Here is a 26,201-nt window from a genome sequence, read left to right on the forward strand (position 1 = left end):
GTTAACATAATTTCTCAATGCGCAAAGTTCTCAAAAGATAAAGAAACCGTTTAAACCTTTTTAGGAGACCAAAAAGTTTTTGTACCAAGTATAGAAAGTGCGTAGAAAAATGGTGGCTGGTAGGCAGAGTAATGAAAATATGTGATGACGGTATTATGACGCGTGGCGTAACCAAGGTGACCGGTTTTGGCGGGAAGCGCCCACATTACTTTGGTTTTATACTATTCAGCTTGAAGAGCAAAGCGCTGAAGTACCAAGCATTCGACCGCAGTGCACCGCGACGAACCGAGCGCGATACGTATTTCGACGACAGCGAACGCTGATCGAAAATTTCAAATAATAATCTCAATTAAAATTTGTTAACTTTTGTTTTTGATACTAGTATTAAGTGTACAAAAACTTAGATTAATATTTCATTGACTACGACTCATTGAATAGGGTAAGTATTCATTGATTGAAATAATTAATTATTACAATATAAACACATCAAGCATAATTATTATAATTAAGAACATACCACTTGATATTTTTTGTTTTAATTATTAGGTGTCACACTCAATCTATTGAAAATTGATTGAAATTAATTTTAAAACTTTTGTTTTTAACTTTAGGAAAATTAATGCTTATATATTTTCGAAACTGTAAACATTAACGTATACGTGATAAAATCACGAAGATTATTTATTTTAATCAAAAACTAATAATGATTTTTTTTTTAAATATTGATTTTGATTGTTACTTACTCGTTTTATTATTGAAATATGCGTAATACTGTTACTGATTGGGTTTGTGTTGTTTTGTTTTAGTACACTAACATAAAAAGGAATACAATAGAAGTGTTATGTTAATTGTAATTATCTAATTGTGTTTAAAAATTTGTGCTAAACAATTATAATTATTTTGACTGTTTGTGTATGAAGGCAATATTCCCAAACAACTTCGTGTATTAAACGAAATAAAAATAAAAATGATATCATTTCTTAATCCTACGTTTCTCTACGTATGTATGCAATATAGTATGTACATACATGTGCATATTCCTATAACAGTAACCTTAGATCACGGTAAACTAAGACTCTATGGAGAGTTCTTGTGGTTTCAAAATAAATTCTTCATGGATCATAATAGAGATAGGCAATGACAACGTTTTATGACTATAAGAAATTGCACTGCAATCACGATACGTTAGCATACTTTAGCAAACTACTTGAATGAATAATGATGATTTATGCTGCAATGATCTTCTTTATTAACAACGCTACTGAGGCCACGGTGTTGAACAATATTTGCATACATTTGTAAATTAGCACAGGCATCTATTTATCTTCTTATTAACATAATTTGCATGCAATATATGTATATATGTGTATGACTACAAAAGAAACAGCTTTTACGGATTAGATTATGTCGTATGCTGCGTTTTATCAGCCTTATGCTGCAACTTTTAATATTTAATAGACTAACGTAATATTATATCAATACGAATTTATACAAACAAATATGTAAATGTGACATTATCGTAGTATAAAGTGAGACGTAGTGTGTAAACTTTTTTACTTCCTTGTACGAAGTAAAGGAAGTATTGTAATAGTCAATAAAATATTTGTTTTACTTTAGAAACAGATCTTTTAATATTGCAACCTTAAATCAAGGACTGTTTCAACATCTAGCAAAAGTCATGTAGTTAATTTTTTTGTCTTCATCTGTCTGGTTTACGTCATAGAAGAAACTTATGATCTCAAAAATACGATGTCTTTAATTCGACAGTAAAAATAGACAGAGTCGAATTTATTGTAGAGAATATGGGCTAATTAGGGGTTAATAATTACAGTGCCGGAATTTTCACATGTGGGAGACGATCGTATTAAAGATAAAAAAAAAAACTATTCAAAAATGGTAAGGGTCAGCAACTTCTTGACCTTGATGACAGTTTTTTAACTTCGTATCTTAAGTTTAAATATTTATGTGCGGCTCTATCTTTATTTATTCTTATATTTGGCTCGATCTATATTTGTTTGTGAATTTTTGTTTGATGAATAACATACTATAAATTCTTAGCGGCGGCGCTTATTACCACTTATAACTTTTTGAACTTAAAATGAATTCTGAGTGAAATAACTTTAAATCGAAAGATTATAATAACCCAAAAATATTTAAAATAACAAGCATGACGATGTTAAGTGCTGTTAGTCGACAGTGTGTCAAAGGCATTTATTTAATTGCTACCCACATTGCTAACTACCCATAACAATCTAGTACTGATACATATCACAAACTGTTCATTTATAGACATGGCTCGATTTAACGAAATTGACTTTGGAAGGACGAGGAGTAGACGACACCACTAGCATTTTTTGCAGAGTAGGTTATTAGTAAACCTTTAAAATGTTTTGTGTGTGCTGCTATACACATAATCTTTTTGACAGTCAAATTTATTTGTAGTGTTAAGTGAAGTTGAGTTCAGTGGATCCACACATCATCTCTATTCACTGTGTTATCTTCATTCAGTAAAATAAAAACAATAAATTGTAAAACTACAAACAAAAAATTGATTTTTTGCATTTTTATATTACTAACACTTTTAAATTTTTGACTACCCCGTTGGCGTAGTTTATAGTGACCCTGATTTCTGCTCCGGGGGTTGTGGGTTCCATTCCTACCCCAATTCTGGATGTAATATATGTATTTATTTATATGTACCTATATTATTTATATGTATGTTTATCGAAAAAAAATATGTAACTATACAAGTCGGCTGTTAACTATAACACAAGTATGAAGCAAGAATGCTTACTTTAGGAACAGACGACCGTGTGTGAATGTTGTAAATATTTATTTATATTGTATCGTAAAATCGAAAAAAAGAAAGCTTATTATATTATAGTAAATAATCAAAATTTATTTGTAAACACGCAAGATATTAACTGTAGTCAGGTTAATAAAAAGTTTCACATCACGATAGCTCCTAATTTTGTAACAGTCATTAGCTTAAATGTCGGAAATTTAAATACGTAAAATTAATTAAGTCGACCCGAAATGAAAAAATTATACTTTAACGCTTTTTCGTTAGCATTGCTAAATATACAAGATGAAGACAATAAATTATTATTTGATATTTTAATCGTTATAAATTTTAAGTTTTAACATATATTATATTAGGACTTTTACTTGTAAATTTTAATACATTTATAACGTCGCTATAAAAATAACTTGGCTGTGTACCTAAGCGCAAATGTTCTGAAATGAATAAACGAATGGCCCAAATACGATTTTATTCATTTTTCATGATGACAGTGACTCGCACGAACTGGTACTGAATTAGCTTTTCTTTTTGTATAATATTGACGAATATTCTTTTGTCAACAAAAAAAGTCTGTTAAGATTTAATCTTAAAAAATAAATTTTAATTACTTCCAACGTAACGTCTCATTTAAAACAAAAATACATAGCATAAAATATAGAACAGAAAATTTGTATTTTTCACCTTTATTTATTGGAAACTAGCTTTTACCCGCGGCTTCGCTCGCATGATTTTTTTTAAATAAAAAGTATCCTATTTTACTTTTAATATCTCCAAAAATATGAGTACAAAATTTCATGATTATCGGTTAAGTAGTTTTTGTGTGAAAGCGTAACAAACAAATTTACATTCACATTTATAATATTAAAGTAGGGATAGGGATGAATTGGGTGAAATGATAAGTAAGGGTATTAATTATTAACATATATGTACTAGATCTAAATCAAATCTTTTAATAATTGGTATAAAGTTACAGGTAAGTAGTCACATTTGTATACGAGTATTTTACGGACTAATGAAATTACATACAGCACATTAAGTTGCGTAACTACCTTTTCCTTGTTCCTTTGTTTATTTTTTTAAATTTTCATTTGTACTAATTTTTTCAAAAACATCTCATATTTATGAGTAGATAGGTAGGTACTGTAAATCGTTTCCGTCATATAGACTGTGGGCGACATACGAAGGCGATCATACAACGTGTGGGTAGCTATAACCGGTTTGCCACTTGTCATAAAAGGATAGAAATTGATTATTATTTGTTCTGAGTAAATTTTTTCTATGATATTAAACCGATCATTCTGATTCTAGTCCACCATGCTTACAAATTAATAAAATTTATTTATTTGATAAACCTACACAACCCAAAATATATTATAAATAATTAACACGATAATTGTAACCATTTCCTTCAATTTCCTCCAATTTTAAACTTTCTCATACTAGTCATTCAGAGTTAGGAACATATTTTTCGAGTATAGAAATAATTACACGTTTTTGACCATTTAGTATCGACAAAATATATTGACCTTTACAGAGCTGAATTGTAGACCGTAGTCTTCCGGCTTTTAATAATAGAAACATATTTTTTATAGCATGATGAGTCAGAATATAATAATGAAAATACAAATATTAATATTTGGGATTATATTTCCACCTTTAGTAATACATAATAAAAATCCTGTTGCAAAAATAGTCTGTTAGATTTGTCAAGAATCGTTATAATTTAAGATGTTGTTGCGTTATTTAACTAAGACCGAGGTCGCATGCGAACATGCGATACGACTTAGATATTGCAAAGAACTGTGTCTATATTTGGTCATCTCTACATTCTATGATGCCATTTATGGTAGAGAACTTTTATCGTTGGTTATTTCATCAGTGCTTATTGCTAAATAGAGCTAGTGAAAGGCTTTATAAGGATTACAGGAAAAGAAGACATTAATATATACTTTTTCAATTCTAAATACCTACTTTTTAAATTAGTTTTAATATACTTATAAAATTGATGCTCTCAACAACCAAGATACTGTTTTCCATTTTGTATCGTGCATATTTTATAAATAGTTAGTGTGTATCGTTTATGTTTTAAATATAGTTTTTAATTTAATTTTGACAAATAACAATGTATATAGGTATAATGTCAAATACCATTGTCATTTGTCATTTTTACTTTAACGGTTTTCTATTAAATTTACAAATATATTTAAGTGATATATATTTTTTATATCGTGTGAATAGATCATTAGTTCGCTGTAGAAATCTTGGTTCGCAAATATGCACGCATCAAAATCTATGAAATCCACAACGAGTACCGCTCGATCGGTAAAACATAAATAGCGACACTCTCATTTATTTTTCACAATACCTTATCAATTCTGCTTTAGCCAATATAAATTATATTTCAGGTATTAAAACATAACATTCGTCGAAGAACCGGAGTCGGATTAACACGTACTGAGTCTTCGGTGATAAAAATATCCTCTTCTTGTGATACATCGATGGGCGTCCGCCAGAATCCTTGGACGCCGACTAAAAGACGTGGTCCCATCGCTGCAGAAGCTGCCAGCCCCGGGCCAGCGGTTGTGTCATTGCCTTCTTTAATCGGTTAGTGCACAAATAACATCAATTATTATACCTAAATATTATAGAGTATCTTTTGGATTAATATTAAACATCGGTTATCTGAGGTTAAATTCTCGGGTTTTCGCCAATAAACAAAATGGGATAAGAAACTTTTTTTAAAGTTTTCTGTTATTCAAGCTGCCATAAAGCTTTCTTCGAAAGCGCTGCCTAATTGATGGATGAACAGTATTAATTTTTTCAAGTTATATGCGTTAGATAGCTTAAACATTTATATGATAATTTAAACGAAGGTATACCTAAGTAAATATTGCAAAATATACACTAGTAATTGCGAAAAATTAAATCCAAGCTCGAGTCTAACGCCAATGACAAGATTAGCTTGATATGTCCACCTCTGCGAAGCCAGGGCGGGTCGATAATATAAATAAAGGGAGGGGGTTAGTCCGATACTATAACTACATATATTCAAAAGACTGATTCGATACACGTAATTTAAATGGTAATAAAGAATAATAAATACTAAGGTAAAAAAAAAATTAGCAACCATATATTTTATTATATTTTTAACAAAATAAGCGTGTAATTTACGAACGATGACTTAAGGAAGGCTTTGATGCTGTCATAAAATTTACTATACTAGACAAGTTGTATGTCGCGTTGCCTTGTTTTAAACCTACTTATACACCTATTTTCTTTTAAAATAAAACGTATTTACAGAAACATTACAATTATATTTTTATCTAAATTTCGCTTCATTGTTTAATTCATTCGTGGTAAACAGGTTATTTCGGCATAAATACATTCGGGTTCTAATGTAAACAATTACGTAATAACCCAGATAGGTATATGCTTCAGTTTACAATACAACACGACTTCTGTTTTATAAAATAAATATTATTTACATATTTATGACACAAATAGTGAATAATTATGACAAGTAATTTAGGACTTTTACCGTTACAAAGTAATTTCGTAGTTATTTGATATTTAGTTTATTTGGTTGTACATACAAAACTCGTCATGGTTGCTGATTTCTTTTGTGCACAGTATGTGCCCATCAGTTTCGCCAGTATGGCTACTGCAATATTGTTCTGAGAGTGTGCTGACATCACCCGGAGCTTGTGCGAGATTATCGCGTGCTCCGCAAACATCGGCCTTGCTCGTGTTCATACACAACGTGACATCATTCAGTTAATGCTCACCAATAACGCTATACATACCACACAAGAACGAGTTTTTATTTAACATTAAAATCAATGTTTCGTGTTTCTGATGTTCGAATTGTTTAGGTCATCGCTTAAGTGGTAAAGTGATTCTTTAAAAATAGATGATAGTTCATGACGGTTTTTTATTTATACGGGTTAATTGACTCATTAATATAGGTATAAATTAATGTTTATTTAGTTAATATCAATACCTAACGATAGTGGGCGAACTTGACCGTGATTAAGGTGAGTCTTGTTTTTAATAAATATAAAATTATCAAAATAGAAAATAGTTCGTCTCTTCGTTAAATATTCGTATTTAGCTTACAACAAATCGTTTAAATTAAATAATTTAGTTGATTACAATAAATATATATCTTAAAAAATAACTTCCTTTTTTGACGAAAAACGTTTTTCTTCTAATATTTTTTACGATATCCTTGAATCGATATTATCGTTATGCATTTTTGTTAACCGACTTCCAAAAAGGAGGAGGTTCTCAATTCGACTGTATTTTTTTTATGTATGTTACATCAGAACTTTTGACTGGGTGGAGCGATTTCGACAAATTTTCTTTTAATCGAAAGGTGGTGTGTGCCAATTGGTCCCATTTAAATTAATTTGAGATCTAACAACTACTTTTCGAGTTATATCTAATAATGCGTTTTTACTTGACGCTTTTTTCGTCGACCTACGTTGTCTTATACCGCATAACTTTCTACTGGATATACCGATTTTGATAATTCTTTTTTTGTTGGAAAGGAGATATCCCAAGTTTAGTACCATGATAAGGAAACCAGAATCTGATGATGGGATCCTAGAGAAATCAAGGGAAACTTTTGAAAATCCGCAATAACTTTTTACTGGGTGTATCGATTTTGATAATTCTTTTTTTGTTGGAAAGAAGATATCTCTAGTTTAGTACCATGATAAGGAAACCAGGATCTGATGATGGGATCCTAGAGAAATCGAGGGAACTTCTTGAAAATCCGCAATAACTTTTTACTGGGTGTACCGATTTTAATAATTTTTAATTTAATCGAAAGCTGATGTTTGTCATGTAGTCACATATAAATTTTATTGAGATCTGATAACTACTTTTTGAGTAATCTTTGATAACGCGCATTTACTTGACTATTTTTTCGTCGATCTACGTTATATTACTCGTCGATGTAATTGAAGTCGTTTTTTTTTTCGTTTGCGAGCAAACACAATTATTAAATAGCGTTTAGCGGCAAAACAACGTTTTCCGAGTCAGGTAGTATCATATAAAAATCGCCCGTTCCAGTGGGATTTATATTCATAAAAGTAACAAATTTTAAATACAAATTTCAATTTGGTATTAAACAAAACATGTTTTTAATAAAAATGACGACGATGTTTCCATTAATTTGATATTTGTCTCTATCTAAATATTCAAAAGGTATTATTTTTCGTAGGTAAACCTCCGCCGGAATCTCGCAAGGCCCGCGCCCCAGCCTTTACATTCGGCCAAAAATTAGAATCTTCTGGCAAGGAAAAAGCCGGTCCTGGTCCTGCTTCTTATAACACGGAAGGCATGACAGCGAAAGGTTGGTTGCTAGTTGCTACTACTATACCATACTTTATTAAAACACATCTTAAACTGTAAATAATATTAGAGAGGCGAAGGGCTATATACAAAAACGAAAACAAAATGATGAAGTACGGTATTGTATATAATTCATATGGACGTGTTGTTAAAAGTTAACTTTTAGGAAGCGCATTTATTACATAACAATATTAATTACACATAATACTAAGGCTTCACTTCAGCCTATGGCAGTCCACTTCTGGACATAGGTCTCCCCAAGTTCGCTCCAGACATCCCGGTTTTCCGCAATCCTCATCCAGCCTACACCGGCAATCTTACGTAGATCGTCGGTCCAACGGGCCGGAGAACGTCCCACACTGCGTTTGCCAAGACGCGGTCTCCACTCCAGGACCCGTCTACTCCAACAGCCATCGGTCCTGCGACACAGATGATCAGCCCACTGCCACTTCAACTTGCTAATTCTGTGGGCTGTGTTGGTTACTTTCGTTCTCTCGCGAATAGTCCCCAAGCATAGCCCGTTCCATTGTACGTTGAGCGACTTTAAATTTGTGGACCAGTCCCTTCGTCAGTGTCCACGTCTCGGCTCCGTATGTTAATACAGGCAATACTAATATAAGTCAATAATATGAATTTACCTTTGGTACATATTTGTCATTTATGTTTAGAGCATTGATTACTAAAGTGGCCCAGTTGGACCCCCCCCCCCCCCCAGGTGTCCACGGGAGACTCGACAGGGATTTACGTTGGCTAGCAGTAGTACAAGAAAATTTATCTCGTTGGGCACGGTGGGCATACCCACAACCTTCAGCCGAAACATATTTTTTTCTGACTCGATTAATTTATTAAATTATGCAATTACTGACCTAAAAAAAGGTCAGCTGAAATATTTCATTCTTTTTCATTTCTGTTTTTCGCTTTACAAGTCTCGATACTGTGTCGAAACTTGTTTAGCAAACTCAGACGCAACGCAAATTCCCATAGTTAGATTTAATCTTCACATTTTTTGTCGTGTTTTTCGAATATGGCAAAAATGTAGCTGCAGGGCGTCCACTGGAAGCAGCAAAATTTGAAAGTTTGGAAACCAGTGGTTTAGAGGAAAAGATTATTGTATGATTTACATTTCGTGTAAAAAAACAGTAGCAGTTTATTTTATGTATCACATAAATATGTCGGCATTAGCGCTGTCTTACGCAATTAGAAAGGAATTATTAAACAACAGATGCAACGATCGCGCCACCTAGCACATCGTTCGATAGTCACCTACCCTCATTTATTATATTACTCGAATTGTTCTGACATGTATAAAACGAACGGTGTCACCTCGGCTAAGGCAGTCTTGGCTCTGGCTTGGCACGATACATTTGTTGTATCCTGCTAGTAGCTTAACCTAGACTCATTCGATAATTAATTTGTGCATACGAATTAATTGTTACATATTATGGCGGATAACTCGAGCAATGAAGGTGAGCGTTGATGCGCATCTCAAAGGAGATCTCCTTAAACCTACACCTGGGTCGCAAGTCCTAGGCACTGCTCTAAGTTACTCCCTATGCCACACGATAGATTGGATCGGATCGTATTACAATTTTGTTATAATCATTTTAAGTACTACCTACATAGTATTGTAAAGAGTGCGAGTATAACCTACGCCCGCGCCCTGCAAATATAGATAAGGAGCCTTCCAATTCAGTCGAAAGACTACAAATATATAGTATGAGCGGTCGAGATATTGATAAGATATAAATGTTAAAAATCTTAGTCCTTGTTTTAGGTTACTTGTATGATACATTTGCTTAAAATTAAATAAATCTATTAACAATCGAAGATACTCTATCATAATGGGAGTCAATTACTTGACTACAATTGGTCGTTTGTATTGGCAATCAATCTTCATTTGCTCTAATAGTTCCACCCACGAAGATACAAATTGCTAGAATACAACTTATATTGACTTCTGTTAGCTTATTAAGTAATCAAATTAAATGTACTTTATGATCGTTATATATTAAGTAGTTGTTCTTCCAAACACCCACAAGAATAGCATCATACCGGCTACAAAATACGTAATAACTGTTCGTTCAAAATTTCTAAAAATGAAAAATAAAAAATATTACCTAGAACCAATTATTTAAAGGAAGCTTAACATTATAGAAAAAAAAAAACAGTTCCTATATATATTTAAAACTTTTATAATATTAAAACATGACGGCCGAACTTTTGATGTGTTAAAGTTTAAAACATGTATCAACGCAAAACTCTTTACATCTTCTATCTTATATAAATAAAAATGAATGTTTAGCAACATAACTCGAGAACGGCTTGACCAATTCGGCTTTATTTTTTGTATGTTCCTTAAGGCCCACGGAAGGTTTTAATAAAAAAAAAAATTATACAAAAAAAAAAACGATTAAGTTTTGACAGAACGAAGTCGGTCCGGGCAACTAGTATTAAATAGTTATTTTTTCATTAGTCATATTTCATATACATACATCGTTTACAGTTTGTTATTTGAATAAAGAAGGAATAATTCATGAACGGAAAATATTGTGAATTGTACCTAAATTGTTGACGACAGTTTAATTCCAATATGTAACTTAAAGTAGGTCAAGACTTCATGACTGCAGTATAATTTACATAAACGATGTCGTCTGCATCGCTTACGTTTTGTTTCTTTTCTGGGGGTGTTTGGAACTAGTCAAATTCTAGTTATAACAATAATTGCTGCGGTATTATGATTCAGTGACCTTAACACGAACGAACTTGTAAATTGTAAATAATATGAAATAATACCTAGTAATAATTTCACCAAATTGACGATTTTTATTCACTAAAGACCTACCCGAGATTGTAATTTTCTACCGGTTTCAGACAAAGAGTTTCTATAATATTTAATTATTTACTGTATATTTTACATTTTTCACGCAAAAAAGGCGCATCAAGACGTCGAGTTGCGGAAAATAGCCCGTGTACAACAACAACATTTTACATTCCTTCCATATATAATACATATATAAATCGTTAGGCTATTGACTTATTACGAAATCTTAAAAACCGCTAGACACATAAAGATGAAATTTTTTGGCAGAGAGGTAGTTTATACTCGTAGTTAGAAGACGTTCGTTAAGAATGGTTTTTTCGATAGGTCCTGATTAAAGAGGTCTAAGGGCTCTTACAAGTTTGTATGAAAGTCCCATATTTTTTTTCTACAACCTTGAAATTTGGATGATAATTTATAAACGTCTACTGAGGACTCGACTAGCCCGTTGGCGCAGTTTATAGTGGACCTGCTTTCTGTGCCGCAGGTTGCGGGTTCGATTCCCGCCTGAGTCTGGGTGTAATATTTGTATTGATATATTTATATATGTATTGTATTATTTCTATGTATATTGATAAAAAAAATTAGTCATAACAGTCGGCTGTTACCTGTACCACAAGCATTAAGTTGCTTACCATAGGAACAGACGACCGTGTGTGTACATTATAAGATATTTATTTATTTATGACAAAAAAATAATAATTTTACAACAGGGTCATATTAAGAAGATCTAAGAACTCTCGAAATATTTCATAAAGTTCCTAATTTTTTGTACTACAAACTTGAAATTGTACACAGAGTTAGTTTATATTTAGTAGACGTCCTTTACGAACGAATTTTGCGACAGAACAGGATTAAGGTGATCTTAGGGCTCGTGCAAGTTTTTATGAAAGTCCTTCACTTTATGTGCTACAATATTTTAAATTTGGCAGAGAGACTGTTAATACTATCTACTAACCAGTAGAACCTACTACCACTAATTAAAATGAGTGGAAAGTTTCAGTTCTTGTGAAAATTCTAACCTTAAATGGGAGAATGGTGATAGAGGCTGAAAGTTGTATGGAAATCCGTTATTTCTAGAGTTAGAATCTTTAAACTTTTTATGTAGACATTTGATCAGCATTTTTCAAATTCAGGGAAATCACTCACATTAAAATCACTGATGTTTCATTTCCGCATATATAATATAATTTAACCGAGTAGAAATTTTTTCGTCTTCCTTAGAAGGACCTGACCAGATTGGTCAGGACCTGATCAGGAAATCTGATCTCATCCTGATCAGCCGGTTCGGTCCGGTCCTTTTAAAAAACACGACTGTATATTCTTGAAAAAATTGTTTAACAAAAAAAAGCCAATTGATATTATAAATATGTTACTTAACATAATTATTAAACTAACTGAGGTAGGGCACAGCAGGAATTTCCTGCTCAAAATATGGAGCCGCCCGACTGGGGTAGTACCTCGACCTTACAGAAGATCATAGCTAAATAATACTGTTTTCAAGCAATATTGTGTTCCTGTTGGTGAGTAAGGTGACCAGAGCTCCTGGGGGGATTGGGGATTGGGTCGGCAACGCGCTTGCGATGCTTCAGGTGTTGCAGGCGTCTATAAACTACGGTAATGGCTTACCATCAGGTGTTGCGCTTGTTTGTCGACCTAGTTGTATAAAAAAAATGTTATTTATTTACGTTTATTTTTTCCAATGTATTATTTATTTATGTTTTTAATTTAAATATTAATTATTTTTATGTTATTAATTATTATTATTAATCAAATTTTATTTATTAACTTCTAATAATTAACTTATAATTAACTATTTCCTATTACTTACGACTGCTCCACTGTGTAGAAATGGATTCCCTGCTAGACCGTCCTGATAACTGTGTATATACATACTAAGTGCACTTAAAAACATTAATAGCGCGATTCAGGCTCAGTTCGCGTAATTTCTTTCAGGCTATCCTGACCTGGACCGGACCGGGTCCTGATCCAGTATGCCTTACCATAATTGATTATATTTGATATCAGGCTATCCTGATTTGGACCGGACCGGGTCCTGATCCAGTATGCCTTACCATACTTGATTATATTTTACATCAGGCTGTCCTTGTCTGGACATGCCTCATTCTATTCTGATCCGGTCCAGATACATGATCTGGTTGAGCCTGACCTTTTTTCTAGACGGGTATTGTCAGACCCGGTTAGGTATTGGTTAAAAATAAATAAATAATCAAATGTAATACATAATGTTTTTAGTCTTAATGTAATCAGAAGTAGAAATTTTTGAAGCATGAAATTTTATTTTTTCACGCTTTTTATGTCTTCACCTGTATGTTTGTTTGTATGTTTGTAACCGACTCCTTTGGACTTCATTTTGACCCACTTAAACATTCAGATTTAATTTAAACTTAGTAGTAACTTATCTGGGACCAATGACAAAACACTAATTTGATAAGATTATTATTTATTTTTAGTTTGGTTTATTAATAAAAGTATGTTTTTTTAACTATTATTTACTAGGAATTTGATTAGATATAACATAAGTATCCCAGCGTTTAAATAGGATATTAGTTCGTATTACTGAAATAACCTAAAAATTGCTTGAGAAACCTAAGGAAAGACTGTTTTTTATACGGTTGTTTCTTTAAGCGTGATGGAAAGTGAGCTTTGCGAGCAGTCTGGTAGGCGTTAGACCACGACGAAATGTGATACAAAGAGTTCATAAAATTGTTGTAATATGATGATTATACTCTATTTTAGGCCCTCTATGTAAATATTATAAATTTCTGCGCGAGGTAAGCCGCCGGCGACTGCTAGTTATGTATAATCTCAAGAAAAACAACTTATTACGAAAAAAAATGAATTCTTAATTATAACTAAAATTCAACTAAATGCCATACAATTGTTGACCTAATAATAAAACGACCTTTAACTTAAATGTATATATAGATGTACATATATATACATTTAAAATGTGGTCTTGGCATTGATTGTTTGCAATATTCTCTGAATGCATTTGTTTGATGTCGCCAAATAAGTCCGTATAAACGAAGGTAATCGAGGCAGTGACTCAACGATCGTGGGTGCCAGGGGACCATGAATGTGTTCGTTTGATCTGGTTCGTTCGCTTGCTGCTCAGTTTTATATTCACACCGTCTAGCATCACTGTTGCTACGGGATTTTCTTTCTTGTTTAACTTTTTTTTTGTATATAAAATATGGTGCATATTATTTTTTGTGTTTTGAATCAAATTATACTGAAGTGTTAAGGTAGGAGGTTTTTATATAGTTACTAAATTGTTTTGTTTGTAATTGTATTGTTTGTAAGTGTTTAACTGAGCGAATTTAGGAAACAGAAACAGATGTTGTAATTTACAATACGTGTGTCATATAATAGAAGTAATTTATTAGTTCAAGTTTATGTAGGCGTTATCTTGAAAAACTTATCACGTAGCTAAAAAAAAGTAACTTAGATATGTATCTAGTCTAGTATATATATATATATATATATATATATATTTAAATATATATATTGCTTTGTATATTGTCGAAATTATATTTTTTATAAACGTTATCGTATAACGTATATATCTTAATATTACTAAGTTACTTACGTTTTACTTTCTTTTTAACTAGCAAAATTGTAACGACGAATTGAGGTACCACTTATTATTTTCCAGCTTATTATTAAAATTCTCAAAGAAACAAAATAGGTTTTTATTGACTTTATTTCTTGTTATGATCGGTACAAGTATTAGCGTAATAAATTTAAGGATTAATGAAATGAGCAGTAGAGTTTTAAGCACTATATACTTACCCTATACAGATTGAATGAACTATAACGTAAAGTTTTGGAAGTAGGTACTTTTAGTAAGCTTTTTAATGTGTGTTGTGAGGTATCATAATTTTTTACTGGGTACCGCTTTTATATTTGAAAGCTGGTACTTATCATGTGGTTTCAATAAATTTAAGCGAGATCTGACGAGTAGTTTTTGAGTAATCTTTAAAAATGCTTATTTAATTCACATTTAGTTTGTTGAAAGAATAAAAAAAAAAGTTGGGTTGGAAGAGCATGGTAGTATTTATTTTTGTTTTGACGTAGGTCTTTTTAGGAAATTATTTTACTATGAATAACAAATCTCATTTTAAATAAAATTATGTAAATGTGTGGATTAAACCATAAAAACTTTTATGGTATAAACCATAATACTTGTGTTGAGATTTTCTCCGATTTTAAAAGAAAGGATATAGATCCTTTTATTATTTTTGGTTATAATTATGGATATAATTTATAATGTTCTGTTATATTGCACAAAAATGTACTGATTTTATAACGTATATATTTACTCATACTTTAAAAGGTATAGATTTTAAAACGTATTATCAAAACAGTGTAAAAGTAAATTTAAGTGAACTCTAAGTGTTCGTGTATGATTTGTTTTAACATTTTGGGCTTCTATGTCTGTATAAAGCATTATGGCGAACGCTACCCACAACAAAATATAAGTAGTGTTAAGGAATGGTAGAGTCTTTCAAAGTCTTAATATTATCTTGCTCAATAAACTTGTGTTCTAATGCAAAAAATAAAATAAGGTTTAAGTAACACAATCTGAAATAACCGTCTTTAAAAAGAAAATTCTTTAGCTTTATAGTATTCATCTAAATCAAAACATGGTCCTAAAAGCCCATAAAATATGTTGTAACGGACATAGCCATAGTAACAAAATTGAGGTCGCGACAGGCCGTGCTGTTGGTCCAGCGGCGTCATTACACGGACGGTGGCCGCCACCTCGCGTTACTCCCACTCCGGCTCCTTGTGACTATGAAGCGAGTAAAGCAGCTCGAGCGGTGTTAGATCATGCCCCAGCTTTCTCTATAGGCCTTCGTGTGAGCTTACCTCAACCAGGAAGTCAGACACCAGGTGGAATAAACCAATTCAAGCACTTTTGATTTCGTGCTTTAGCTTTATTTTGTTTTGTTATATAAGCTTCAGTTGTTTATTGTCATATATGTTTTAGAATTAATTTTGACGATCGTTATCTTTTGCTATTTAGGGTTGGTTTTATTTTTTAGATTTTAGTTAAAGATTATGTTTTGTTCCATTTCATTGAATGTCATCACCGTTGCTTAGATTTTTTTTATTTATTACGCCATTTGTCAACCTACATATATACATACCTTACATCACAGTTGTATGCTATTACATAATTCGTTCAACTGTAGTATAATCTAAAGTTAATCTTGTTTTTTTTTTCATAAGATGTATCTTGTTTCTTGTATTGTCAGCCATTATTGTTAAATGTAATAGGTATATTTTTATTGATATTACTGCTGATGCTATCATAGCATGAAAATACCTTGTAGTCCTTCATATATTTTCCCTTTTGAAAAAAAAGAGGTTTTAAGCTATTAAAATATTTTCAGCGCCGAATGTTTATTCAATGCCACCGGTTCTTGGTGAGGCACGAGAGGGTAGCAAACGAGCAGCACCAGCTTTTAGTATCACTGGTCGAGGGAAAGCGACAGAATCGAAGATACCCATGCCTGGTCCCGGCACCTATACCACAGATAAAGCAGCATCTGTGATCACAAAGCGACCACCAGCCTACACCATGGCTCCGAGAAGAGAACTAAAACATCCGTCATCATCCGTCCCCGGTCCAGGAGTTTATTGCCCTGAAAAAGTAAGGTTTATTTTACAATTATTCTTATTATTTTATATTTATTAATTTGTCGCAGCGGTCACAGCACTGACTTATACACTGGTGGTCGCGGGTTCAATCCCCGCTGACGACAGATATTTGTATTGGCCATATAAATGTTTGTCGTGGTCTGGGCGTTTGTGCTTGTGTATTGTATGTGTTTCCGGACCCCTGACAGAGGATAAATCCTTCTGGCGGCCGTAGAGAGTGAAACTTTTATTATGTTTATATTATTTTATATTTAATAATTAATAAATTTGTCACCTTAAGTGTCATTAAATAAAAATACTGAAAATAATAACAGTAAGATATACGTAGCCTATATGTTTTAGGTCGTGCCTGTGTTTGTAATATAACCATGTTTTTTCATATTTTCTTTTAACAAATAATTTACTTGTTTTTATTACGAGTAAGTAAATTAAAATAACATACATTTGTTTTAAATTCATACAACTTTAAAATGACTATATATGAAAAAGAATACTATTAAGATATTAACTAAAAAAAAATATTTAACATTTATACCATTTATTTTTATTTTAGATTAATATTTAAATCCTTATAACAAAAATCTATCATCAGAGTACGAGTAAATATGATACAGATAAGACGCTTTATTAAAACGTAGTAAAATTAAAACAAATTTTGACTTTACATTATATTTGCATACCTATTCATTTTTTTACTCGAGAGTAAATCATATGAAATGATAGCCACACATTTTTGCTATCGTAGCTAATCAAATTTTTAACAAAACTAACATCAAGGGAGGGTATGTAACTGCATATTATCGTATATATAGGTATGCGTGAATCTACCTTGGGCGCCTGCACATACCTTTGGAATACGTCATTCACCATTCATCGGCCAGTCAGTTCCTTATCCAGCGCCAGAAGAAATTACTGCTATCTAAAACGCCTGTCTGTATCTAATTCTTTAACAATTATTCTCGCCAGCTTTTTATTTAACACTAGTTTGCTTATAGTTAAGCGTTATAAAATCTATAATAATAATATTGGCTTCATAGTTGTAGGAAACCCATAGTTATACATTTATAACGTAACTTATTTGGAATTAAACGTAATTGGACCAAATTACTAGCTAAGCTATGCTTGTACTACGCCTGCCACTGCTTATATAATAAATAATTTAAATTGAATACTTTCATACTTTTAAGTGTCACCCTCATTATCATTTGTTCATTATAATAGATAAAAAGTGGTAACAGTATTAGTATTTTTTTTTCAATACTTTGTAATTTTTTATTTTTAGCGTTTCTTCGTGTTGATGGTAAATTTTGAGTAGCTGGTACTTTACTACATATAGTTGAAGTTTTAATGCTTTAAATTACAATTGCTTATAATATACTCGTATAACAGAAGTTAAGAAGATATTTTTAATTATGTGATTTTATTGACCGAATTATTCTGTTTTCCAGGCTGATGCTATCTTGCGCGTAAAATCTCCAAAATATAGTTTATCTACAAAAAGTAAAATAGAAAAAATTGAGCAAGTTCCTGCTCCAAATGCATATAATCCGCTAAAGGCAGATAGACTGCTGAGAGAAAAATCACCTGCATATTCGTTTAGAACTAAGTCAGAAATTATAAAAGTACACAACGCACCAGCACCCAATGTATATTCTCCTGAAAAATCTCTTCATGCTCTTAAAAACGGACCAAAATATACACTCGCTGGAAAAGGTACTGCCGAGAAACACGAAGTGACGCCAGCTCCTAACTCCTATAATCCCCAAAAAGCTGATAAACTATTACACGAGAGTTCACCTGCATTTACACTTAAATCAAAAGACGTACATGTAAAATTTGAGGAGACACCAGCACCAAATATATATTCTCCAGAGAAGTCATTACATATGTTAAATGTTGGACCGAAGTTCACTATTTCAGGTAAAGGTCCACAAGCTAAGAAGGAAGAAACACCAGCTCCTAATAGCTATAACCCAGAAAAAGCTGATAAAATTTTACATGAAAGTACACCAGCTTATTCATTTAGAATAAAAGAAGAGCATATTTTGCGTAGTGTATCTCCAGCTCCAAATGTTTACCATCCTGAGAAATCGATTCATTTATTGGATAGCGCACCTAAGTTTACGATTAGTGGAAAAGGACCTTCAGAAAAGGTTGTGGATACTCCCGGTCCAAATGTTTATTGCCCAGATAAAGCAGACAAATTGTTACACGAATCGTCACCGTCATATTCATTTAGAATAAAAAATCAGGTTCTCAAAACCGATTACGTGCCAGCACCAAATGTATATTCACCAGAGAAGTCTATTCATATGTTAGATAGTGCTCCAAAGTTTACAATAGCAGGAAAAGGAGCACCACAGAAATTTGAGGATTCACCTGCACCAAATGCTTACTCTCTCGATAAATCTGATAAAATTCTTCATGAGTCTTCACCATCTTATACATTTAGACCTAAAGTAGTTGCAGAAAAACCTTCTGATACACCAGCGCCGAACGCTTATGATCCCAAATTGCAAGACGGAACTCCGAAATTTAGTTTATACGGGAAAAATCCAGATATAAAATCTATTGATACCCCTGCACCCAATGCCTACGACCCACGCTTATTAGATAGTGCTCCTAAATATACTTTATCCGGTAAACCCAGCGAAGCCAAACCTTCTGACGTTCCTGCCCCTAATGCTTATGATCCTCATTTACCAGACAACACTTTGAAATTCTCATTGAGCGGAAAAGGAAAAGAAGGAAAAATTCCAGATACTCCTGGCCCTTCAAATTATGACCCTCACTTACCTAGTAATGCACCAAAATATACTTTATCGGGTAAAGGACACGATGAAAAAATTCCAGATGTTCCTGCACCAAATGCTTATGATCCTAACTTACCTGACGGATCTCCCAAATATAGCATGGCTGGTAAAGGACATTCCCCAAAACCAGTAGATACTCCTGGACCAACCGACTATGATCCCCTTTTACCTCATAGTAGTCCTAAATTTACAATTAGCGGAAAAGGTCCTGAACCGAAGGTACAGGATATTCCTGCTCCAAATACTTATGATCCTCGTTTATTTGATAACACTCCAAAGTTTACTATAACAGGTAAAGGTAACGCCGGAAAAATATCGGACACTCCTGCGCCTAATGCTTATGAACCCGGTAAATATGTATTTGATGGAGTGCCAAAATATAGTTTTGGTGTAAAAGGACCTTCAGAGAAACCCTCAAATAATCCTGCCCCTAACGCTTACAACCCATCGGACAGAATGCTTCACGAAATTTCACCCGCGTATACATTCCGTCCTAAAATTGAAAATGGTAAAATACCAGTCACACCGGCGCCTAACGCATACAACCCAGAAAAAGCGGATAAAGTAATTTTAGAAAAAACTCCTGCTTATACTTTATCGCCGAAAGGGAAAGATGCGAAAGTAAATGACACACCCGCCCCTAATGTGTACAACCCTGAAAAAGCTGATAAGATATTGTTAGATAACGCTCCTCGATATTCATTTAGAATAAAGACCAACCCCTTCAAACCTGATAACGTACCAGCCCCGAACAATTACAATCCAGATAAAGCCGATAAAGTATTGCTTCCAAGTGCACCTCAATATAGTTTTAGGATCAAGTCTGATGTCGTAAAACATGTGGATAGTCCAGGTAAATTAAATTATAATGTTTCGTTAATTCGAATTTTAACGTTCGTATCTGGTTTTTTAATATCATATATTTTTTTTTAATTTTGCAGCTCCAAATAGTTATACAATTCCGAACCTTAACAAAACCCCACTGTACACAATTTCGGGAAGACATAAGGAGCCGATCGACGAACGTTTAAAAGTCCCAGCTCCGGGTACTTACAACCCAGAAAAAGGATATAAGTTTGTTTTAACCTACTCACCTCAATACACATTTGGTGTCAAAATACATACAGACAAATATGCCGATACACCAGGTATTAAATCTATTAATAGTCGTTTAGTTAGTTGTTAAGTCGCTAAGATATGATGATACATATATATAAAAATTAATATACTTCAATAGAACATGAATGAAATAGAAAATGTTTAAAATTATTTTCTTATACTAGCTGTGCTCGCGACTTCGTCCGCGTGGAATTTAACAAAAAAGTTATTGTTCAGTTCGCAGAGTTATAAAATAAATAAATTTCTAAAATAAAAGTAGCTTAAGTTACTCCTTACTATACCAGCTATCCACCAGTGAAAGTCCCGTCGGAATCGGTCCAGCTGTTTCAGAGATTAGCCGGAACAAACAGACAGACAGAGAGACAGACAGAAACAAAAATTGTAAAAAACGTTATTTTGGGACATGTGCCATCCATATATATTTAGTAAAAAGCGGTTTTCTTTGATACTACAAACAGACACTACAATTTTATTTATTTGCATAGATAGTGTTAAATTTCAATTGTATAGTCAATATCATAACAATCTATTACTCACTAAGAGAAATTTAGAGTACATTTTAAATATGGACTATAATAGTCGTTGCTTACATTTTTTTTTTTTTTTATATTTTGATTTAAAACTAACGTCTATTTCATTAAAATTTCAGCTCCGAATAGTTATCGTATACCATCAGTTCTGGATGCTCCCGTGTACACGATATCAGGTCGTCACAAGTTGCCGGTAGACGATAGAGTAAAGGTTCCCGCTCCAGGCACTTATTCACCTGAAAAGGTATAGAAAGTTATTGAAACGTAAAAAATCACTACTAATAGATAGTATTATATGTATACACACATTTTCAAGAAAGGGCAAAAATTTCTGAAACAAAATTTTAAGCTCGCATATAATTGAATGTGGTTCATATGTTGTGTGCCATTTTTCGATGAATTGTTTGTGACAAATTCAGTATCAAGGTTAATGTAATTGTTTCTAATAAGCTCAGTCAATAATTCTCTCTCTCTCTTATCTCATCTTATGTAAAATTTCAGTTTGCATTATTTAATACTTGAAAGACAAAGAAAAATTAAGCTGATATTTCTGTCTTTTTCTTTCAATAATAAGATACAATTTTTTTTTTAATATTTGTTTCAAGTAATCACTTCAGCCTATCGTAGTCCACTACTGGACATAGGCCTTCATAAGTTCGCGCCAAAATTGGCGTGAACTCATGTGTGTTGCCCATAGTCACCACGTTGGGCAGGTGGGTTGGTGACCGCAGGGCTGGCTTTGTCGCACCGAAGACACTGCTTCTCGTCTTCGACCCATGTATTTCAAAGCCGGTCGGCGTTTTAAGATGGTAGTGGAACTGTGCTATCCCTTAGTCGCCTCTTATGACACCCACGGGAAGAGAGGGAGTGACTATATTCCTTATTGCCGTAACCACAAAGCAGAGTTTCAAGTAATGCAACAGCTAAAAACTATCGCTCCGGAAATCGCCTCCTGTATAGTAATGGTCTATAATTACTCATATTAGTTCTAAAATAGCAAATTCGTTACGCTGGGTATATGATGTGTTATTTAGGTATTTTTTTTCATTTATATATAAATATAATTTAAGCATGTTTTAATTTCATTATAGGTGCAGATTAATCGAACACCACAAATAACATTTGGAATTAAACATTCACCACTGCTAGGGCAGTTGAAACCTATTGAACCTCTTCGCTCCGTTGAGAAACAAACAGTTACAAAAGTGACAACGACTACACACAATAAAGTTGGTGTTCCTCCAGAAATTATCCGAAACAATGAAATTGATGTAACCGAAAGTAGTAAAAATTATAACGATACAGAGAGACGATCTGTCAACGAGTCTGCAGACTCGAAATCAAATATAAATATAACCAGTTCTCGTACAAACGTCACTCATGTCAGAACGCAGGATGAAATACGAAGTACGACGGTTACACCTGAACCAGTACAAGAAACACTAACTCAAGAAATTGTATGGATTCCTGAAAAACCAGCGAGGCGTGGATCGTATACTATCGAAAAGTCCGATGGTAATGGATTTATCGAACGATACGAGAATAACGAACTGATTCCCGTTGAAAACGGAGCTATCCGAGTCTCTGGCAGAGGAGAAAGAGGTGCTTCCTGCAATGAAGAACGGAGTAGCGAAGTGATAGAAAAAGACGGTTATGTCCAAAATGTTGATAAAGTATTCAATAATTCAAAAGCACACGAGAAAAGCCAGAAAGCAACAGAAGAAGTCCGTGTGGGAGTGGACGTCCAACAGTTACCAAATGGCGGAACGTCAACTAAAACAACAACCACTACAGTCAGGAAAGTTGGAACAGCTGCTAAAACTGTTAATGCTGCGACAGCAATTACTCACACGAAAACAGCAGTAACATCACGTGATGTTGGTGTTAAATAAAATGCTTCGAATTTCGTAACAAATAAAGATCATAAATTGGAATAAGCTTGCATCGCTTGAATCGCTTCGTTGTTAATAAATGAATCATAGTTGTATGCGATATCAAACGAGCTTATTAAAGAGAACAATATCTATATTACAATTCGCTGTTAAGATAAACATTCTTATAAAAAAAAAATAATAATATCGCATGTTGACTAAATATTAGTTATTTATTATGCTACATTATTTAGTTCTGTGCATTGTTTTATTTGAATCTCTAAATTAACAATATTAATTATACTAATGTATATTTTTATTTATACATTAAACTCTCTATTTTTGCTTTTGGGTTTTTATTTTAACCCCTTATGAACAACATTACAAAAGAAAGATATTCCTAGTATGACATTTTTTGAATTATTATGTTATCTAGTTGGAAAACGTTCTTAAAAAGTTAAGCGGTGTTAGGACCATTTTTGAACTTCGTTAATCATCGTTTTTAACCGACTTCCAAAAAAGGAGGAGGTTCTCAATTCGACTGTATTTTTTTTTATGTATGGTACATCAGAACTTTTGCCCGTGTGGACCGATTTCGACAAATTTTAAATTAAACTTTTAATCGAAAGGTGGTGTGTGTCAATTGGTCCCATTTAAATTTATTTGAGACCTAACAACTACTTTTCGAGTAATATCTAATAATGCGTTTTTACTTGACGCTTTTTTCGTCGACCTACGTTGTATTATACCGCATAACTTTCTACTGGATGTACCGATTTTGATAATTCTTTTTTTTCGTTGGAAAGGAGATATCCCTAGTTTAGGACCATGATAAGGAAACCAGGATCTGATGATGGGATCCCAGAGAAATTGAGGGAAACTCTTGAAAATCTGCAATAACTTTTTACTGGGTGTACCGATTTTGATAATTCTTTTTTTGTTAGAAAGAAACTAGGGATTAGTTTAGTAACATGATAAGGAAACCAGGATCTGATGATGGGATCCAGAGAAATCGAGGGAAACTCTTGAAAATCCGCAATAACTTTTTACTGGGTGTACCGATTTTAATAATTTTTAATTTAATCGAAAGCTGATGTTTGTCATGTGGTCACATATAAATTTTATTGAGATCTGATAACTACTTTTTGAGTAATCTTTGATAACGCGTAGTTACTTGACTATTTTTCGTCGATCTACGTTGTATTACTCGTCGATGTAATTGAAGTCGGTTTTTTTTCGTTTGCGAGCAAACACAATTATTATAAATATACTAGCTGTGCTTGCGACTTCGTCCGCGTGGAATAGTGACTTTATATGTTCAACGTGATTATTTAAATTGGCATAACTTTTTTAATTATAACCCGGTTGACATGAAATAAACACTAAATATTAAGTGAAGCTTACCATAATATATTAGTGAAATAAATCGGATTAGCTGTATCTGAAGATTAGCGTACACAAACGCAAAGACAAACAGACAAAAATTCTAACAATCATTGTTTTGGGTGCTATTTGGATTGATAAAGGTCCCAATAATATGTTTTCTCATAAAACTTCCATTTCCAGACAGCGACCCGTTACATTTTTATTATATGTATTATGTATTGATGATGATGATGATGATTATAACAGTCTAACAAATTACAAATCAGGTAGTACAAGAGGCGGTCTTATAATTAATTAGTCGGTTGTTTCAGACAATCCGAAATAGGATTGAGTTTTTATTTGAGAGGTTTAGTAGGGTTTTTTGGATAAAAAAATACCACAAGTTAATAAATTTTTTAGTCAATTCCGGTTCACATGGCCTCATAATATAAATAATCTTATTATTATAACTTAAATAGACGTATATTATTTTTATCTTATATTTTTCCGTAACGAAACAGGCGGATGTTATTGTGTGATAAATTGAACAGAGTTTTGTTTGAAGCGGAAACTTAGTAGCATGGCCATTGGATAAATGGGCAGTGAACCACATTGTTGCACCCACGCGATTGGAGAGCATTGCCATGACTATCAGAGAAATGATATAGTAAAATATACGAAGCGGTTTTTAGACGGCGTAATTATGTGTAAGATTAATAATGATTTTAAGTTTTTTACCGTTTATAATGAATGTATAGAGTTAATTTTATAAACTGTCTGTATTTTACTTGCAGGCATATTTAAATCAACTTGTGGTCGCCTAGTGGTCGAAATTTGGCTCTAACTAATTTAAATTATAAATTTGAACATTATTAAGGTTTTAATTTATTTATTATGGTTATGTTTGACATTGAGTATAGACAAACAATATTAATCTATCATCTATTCTCAATTTGACGTCAGACTTAACAATAAATAAGTGTGGGAAATTTCATATTCCTCCGTCCGCGCAATTTTTATAAAAAGGGGTACAAAGTTTTTGCTTCACGTATTAATATATAGATTTTTACAATTCAATAGTAATTTTATCATAACAAAAGATTAGGAAACCAAATTAATATATAACTATGTGCATTATCATACACCAATTTGAATTGCTTTTAAGTAATTATTTTCTCCCTTTATTCTTATGCGGTCGCTATCGACGCTATCTGTAACATGTTATGTATGTACGCGTAGAGCTAGTCAGTATATAAACAAAGGTAATAATAATGTATTGTTAACTTTGTCACTAAATAGTAACAGAAGCCAGCCGTTAAACTACTTACTGGTCGCAAGTTCGTTCTTCTGTCACAAAAAAATGCTAGTACTCTGAGCATTTGAGTTGATGTTGCGTGTATTTCGGGTTTCGTGACACAAGATTCCTACTAGAAGTGTATATCTGGGTCACATATAAGTTTTTAAAATTATCTTATTATTTGCTACTATAGCACTTCGTTGTAAAACAAAACATATATAATCAATTTCTAGCAGTTACAGCTAGTATATATAATAATTATCTTATTAGCTGTGTGGTTACGGCAGTAAATAATATAGCCACGCCCTATTCTCCCGTAGGTGTCGTAAGAGGCGACTAAGGGATAACACAGTTCCACTACCACCTTGGAACGTAAAAAGCCGACCAATAGCGGGATAACCATCCAACTGCTGGCTTTGAAATACACAGGCTAAAGACGGGCAGCAGCGTCTTCGGTGCGACAAAGCCAGCCCTGCGGTCACCAACCCGCCTGCCCGGCGTGGTGACTGTGAGCAGCACACATGAGTTCAAGCTGT

The 26,201-nt window shown here is 33.0% G+C and overlaps 1 protein-coding gene across 2 annotated transcripts; it reads left to right on the forward strand.

Moving 5' to 3' along the window:
* The first annotated feature begins 222 nt into the window (after positions 1-222).
* LOC123670132 (extensin-2-like) lies at positions 223-23,226 on the forward strand. Of its 2 annotated transcripts, XM_045603636.1 has the most exons (8): positions 223-439; positions 5,209-5,407; positions 8,031-8,162; positions 16,403-16,662; positions 18,119-20,336; positions 20,425-20,631; positions 21,252-21,376; positions 22,224-23,226. In XM_045603636.1, the coding sequence occupies exons 2-8, from the start codon at positions 5,302-5,304 to the stop codon at positions 23,022-23,024; spliced, it is 3,849 nt and encodes a 1,282-aa protein (XP_045459592.1). In that variant the 5' UTR covers positions 223-439; positions 5,209-5,301; the 3' UTR covers positions 23,025-23,226. The 2 variants fall into 2 exon arrangements, with proteins under 2 accessions (XP_045459592.1, XP_045459593.1); XM_045603637.1 differs by lacking the exons at positions 223-439; positions 5,209-5,407 and adding an exon at positions 6,548-6,837.
* Positions 23,227-26,201: the final 2,975 nt, after the last annotated feature.

Source organism: Melitaea cinxia, chromosome 4 (assembly GCF_905220565.1).
Source record: "Melitaea cinxia chromosome 4, ilMelCinx1.1, whole genome shotgun sequence".
In the NCBI taxonomy this organism is placed as follows: Eukaryota; Metazoa; Arthropoda; class Insecta; order Lepidoptera; family Nymphalidae; genus Melitaea; species Melitaea cinxia.